We start from the raw sequence: 3,934 nt of genomic DNA on the forward strand, positions 1-3,934 counted from the left end.
ATATATGTTTAGACTGCGGACTGCGGCCATGCTGGGCACCGCCTAGAATTTTTAGTCGAATAGATCGACCCCAGTACTCATTTTTTTTAAAGCCTAGTACTTATTCTATCGGTCTCACTTTGGCCGACCGAACCGCTAAGTTACAGGATGCAAACACCCACACACATATGTATGTATATACGTATATATATTTATGAATGTATGTACCTAGTAAAGCCATAAATACTATTATAAAGGAAAGAGAAACTTGAATTTCAGGATAATTAATGGTCGCATTTAAATGAAACTTTGAACGTTTATTTGTGGGCTGAACAAAAGATGAATTCATAAAATTCATTCAAAATTACCTTCTCTGTTGTCGATACGACGCTCCAAGCGCTCAGACCATTCATCTATTTCAGTACGCACAATATTAATTGGAAAAATTGCTCGTTGCAGCTTTAAGAGAATCTAAATTTTTGTGTGGCTTACTACAAGCCATATCCTCCAATTCTGACAACAGTTTGTAATCCAGAAGATTCAAATCCGGACTCCAAGAAGGCCAATCCGCCGCCTTGATAAAGTTAAGAACATCCGAGACAGCTATTCCTGAGTAATTTTGGCTTTTTTGCGCTGGAGCTGAGTCTTGCTGAGAGCTTTGCCGTTTAGCAAAGATTTGTTAATGCCCTTTACCTTTACCCTCTAGAACATCAATGATGTATACATGGGCCGTAGTATTCACCTCTTTTTCACATAAATGTACTTCAGTCACCCCTTCGTAAGACACACTCCACAAAACCATAAGTGAGGCAGGGTGATGGACTGTTTGAACTTTGTGAACGACCTCAGAAGCTTCCTTAGAGCTGTGGGCATAAACCCTGTTATTTTTGACGGTTGTAGACGGAGAAAATTTTCTCATCCAAGAAATGGATATTTCTACGGACGGAGAAAATTTTCTCATCTATGAAAAGGATATTTCTACGGACGGAGAAAATTTTCTCATCCATGAAAAGGATATTTCTACGGACGGAGAAAATTTTCTCATCCATGAAAAGGATATTTCTATGAGCACCACCTGCGTACCAGGGAACAAACTGTTAGGATCTTGTCACTCTGATCGCTTTCAATGAAGGAGTTGGCATGTATCCAGTACGTTGATGATAAGCACCCATTCTTAGATCTTCTCTGATCAAATTAGACATTAATCTGAGTGAAATTTTCATCTCTATTGCCATGATTTTTTGCTTCTTCTGAGGATTCCTTCGAATTCTAGCTCCAACAGCCTTGACCTTCTTGGGAGACCTCACAGTGCGAGGACGACCTTCCATTGGAATTTCATCGATATTCTGATGATCTGCGAACCTCTTTATGGTGCAATACACAAACATTCTGCTAATTCCAAGCCGTTCAAGCAGTTTGAAAGTAGTAGATGCATCGTGACCTGCCGTGTGAAGACAAACAACAGTTATACTCCATTCCATTGTTGGATAAGAAAATTAGTTCATTTCATACCTGAAATTCGATGCAGAAGGTTATTAGCTAATGGTTGATACAAAGGAAAAACATTTTAGGTGCAAAAACCCATGAAAAGTTAAAGGAGAAAATTTGTAACAGTATTAATGGCTTACATATGCGTGTGTGCGTGTGTGTAAATGTATGTATTATATATATGTATTAATCGAAGTGTACAATATTATATATCCATTACGACCGATCTTATCAATCGGTTTCGCACTAGGGATTCAACAGCCCGATTATGTAAGCCTGCGCTCTTCAGAGATGGCAGGTATGGAATGAAATAAGGTAACTGCTCTCTAGTGTTTGAAATTAAAAGATACACCCGGTTTGTAGTTTTAGTTGCTGTGGAAAAGACAACGAAACAAACAGAGAAAGGATTAAACTAAGCGTTATGTCATTTGGCACCACAGCCTCATCTCTTAGGATGTTTCAAGGTGACAAGAGTTTTCTGGAAAGGTGTGTATGTTTTAGGGTTAGTATTCTTGTGAAATTAGAATGTGTGCAGTGGTACTATAAATGTAGCGTTTTCGGGGTGGGATGCGCGTGCCCAAAAGCAGCATAAATGTCTGTGTGTTCGTTCGTGCTTTTGTTTTTGTTTATGTTTCGGTTAAATACTTTACGGCATTTATGTAGACTATGAAGTGTGTGTAGGGGTACTATATGTGTAGGGGATTATATTGGAAGAGTGAGAAGAGTCTTTTGGCTTGATGTCCACCATGTTAGGACGTGTGTGTGTGCCTGAGGGTGCGTTTGTATATCCTCAAACTCTTTGCCGGATTTCCTGGCATGATAGTGGGAGGGCCGAAACTGGAGGACTAGAGGTTACAGCATGTAGGTATGATCGGATATGCTCCTTTCAGATGGGCAAGGATTAAAACTTTCACTTCTGTTGTTCAGATAGATGCCTAGATGCTGAGGTTGTTTGAATGGGTCTTTTTTCAGCCAGGCATAATCTACACTTCATGCTGCAATTGATGTAAGCTTTACATTTATCTAATATCCTCCACTTTATGCTATGCTCCGTGACGCTCTCTTTCAACGACTATACGTGCTTGACCAGTATTTTGGCGTTTTGAATAATGTTGGAGGAGGATTGTGGTTGTTATATCAGGTTCTGAAGGGGCCTTTGGTTGTTCGCACATACTTTCGTACGTTTGGTTTCCCATTTGGTGCAGTTGCTGTTATATCTGCCTCATATACGACGGTTTACGTATTACAGTGGCCGTTCAGTGGACATGCATGGGCATCCTGCCTATACCTCAGGTGTGAGCCTACCTACTAATATATTTTTAACATTGGGGGCTCATGTAAAGGAAACTCTCAAGGTGTGCCTATTAAATATGTATGTATGTATGTATGTATGCCAGTATGAGTTGCATGGTTAAGGAGGTGAGAGCACCATGATCTCTAGCACAAACCAAAGATCCCCAGAATGTCCAATGCCATTCCCTACATATCTGGTTTTGTATCAGAGTGACCTTCTCCTAGAGACATGCTTCAACAGAAATTGGGGTGCCTCACTCCCAGTGGTCTTTCAGCACGCCGGACACCATCCCGGAAGTTCTACGTGCCCATGCTATTGCTAGATAGCCGTTAAGCCATCACCAGGTTCATCCGACCTTTCAACAGGTCTTGTTTTTAATCTTGCTGAGTTTCTAGCAACCCTCCTCACCAGGGTAGCCTAGTAGGGGTGGCGGTTTAGTAACCGAGAACCCGACCATGCAACATGTTGTACTGGATTCCATGTTACCAGTAGCACTTATGAGAGCTTCATGAGAGCTTCATGAGAGCTTCATGAGAGCTTCATACGGGATCTGACATAGGTGACTTGACACTTGGTGGGAGGATCTTGCTCATGATGTTCAGGCTGCTGTTGATGCAAATGACAGCGAGAAGCTTTACCATCTTATGAAGCAAGTTTATGGGCCTAAGAGCTCTGCATCAGCTCCTTTGCTTTCCAAGGAGTTTTTCACCCTGTTTACTAAATCAACAGAAATCACAGGTCGCTGGATTGAACACTTCTCTGAACTCCTGAACCATTAGTCAATTGTGGATGAAACAGTGATTGATATTATGCAACAAAAGCCTATCATTGGCTCTTTAAATTCCACGCACTCAATAGATGAGGTAACGCCAGCAATAAGTAAATTGAATCTTGGTAGGGCTGGAATTTGTGCTGAGGTCTTGCAATTTGGTGGTGATTACATCATACAATTCCATCATGAACTTATTAGTGTAGTCTGGAGGGATGTTGCAATGCCTAAAGACTGGAAGGATGCAAATATTCTTCCTCTCTATAAAGGAAAAGGAACCAGAATAATGTGCGGTAATTACAGAGGTATTGCTCTACTATCAGCTGCTGGCAAGGTTCTGGCAAATATTCTTCTTACCCGCCTGAATGGATGTCTCGTAAATGATGTTCTATCTGAATCTTAAT

General features: G+C 41.0%; 1 protein-coding gene across 1 annotated transcript; it reads right to left on the reverse strand.

The window, feature by feature from the left end:
* Positions 1-1,076: 1,076 nt before the first annotated feature.
* Positions 1,077-1,460, reverse strand: LOC106873079 (uncharacterized). Its single transcript, XM_014920300.1, has one exon. It carries the CDS (start codon positions 1,458-1,460, stop codon positions 1,077-1,079), a length of 384 nt encoding a protein of 127 aa, XP_014775786.1.
* Positions 1,461-3,934: the final 2,474 nt, after the last annotated feature.

This window comes from Octopus bimaculoides, chromosome 16 (assembly GCF_001194135.2).
Source record: "Octopus bimaculoides isolate UCB-OBI-ISO-001 chromosome 16, ASM119413v2, whole genome shotgun sequence".
Taxonomy (NCBI): domain Eukaryota; kingdom Metazoa; phylum Mollusca; class Cephalopoda; order Octopoda; family Octopodidae; genus Octopus; species Octopus bimaculoides.

Coding starts and splice junctions, on each gene's coding strand:
- LOC106873079 (XM_014920300.1), bottom strand. CDS start 1,460: ATGGAATGGAGTATAACTGTTGTTTGTCTTCACACGGCAGGTCACGAT.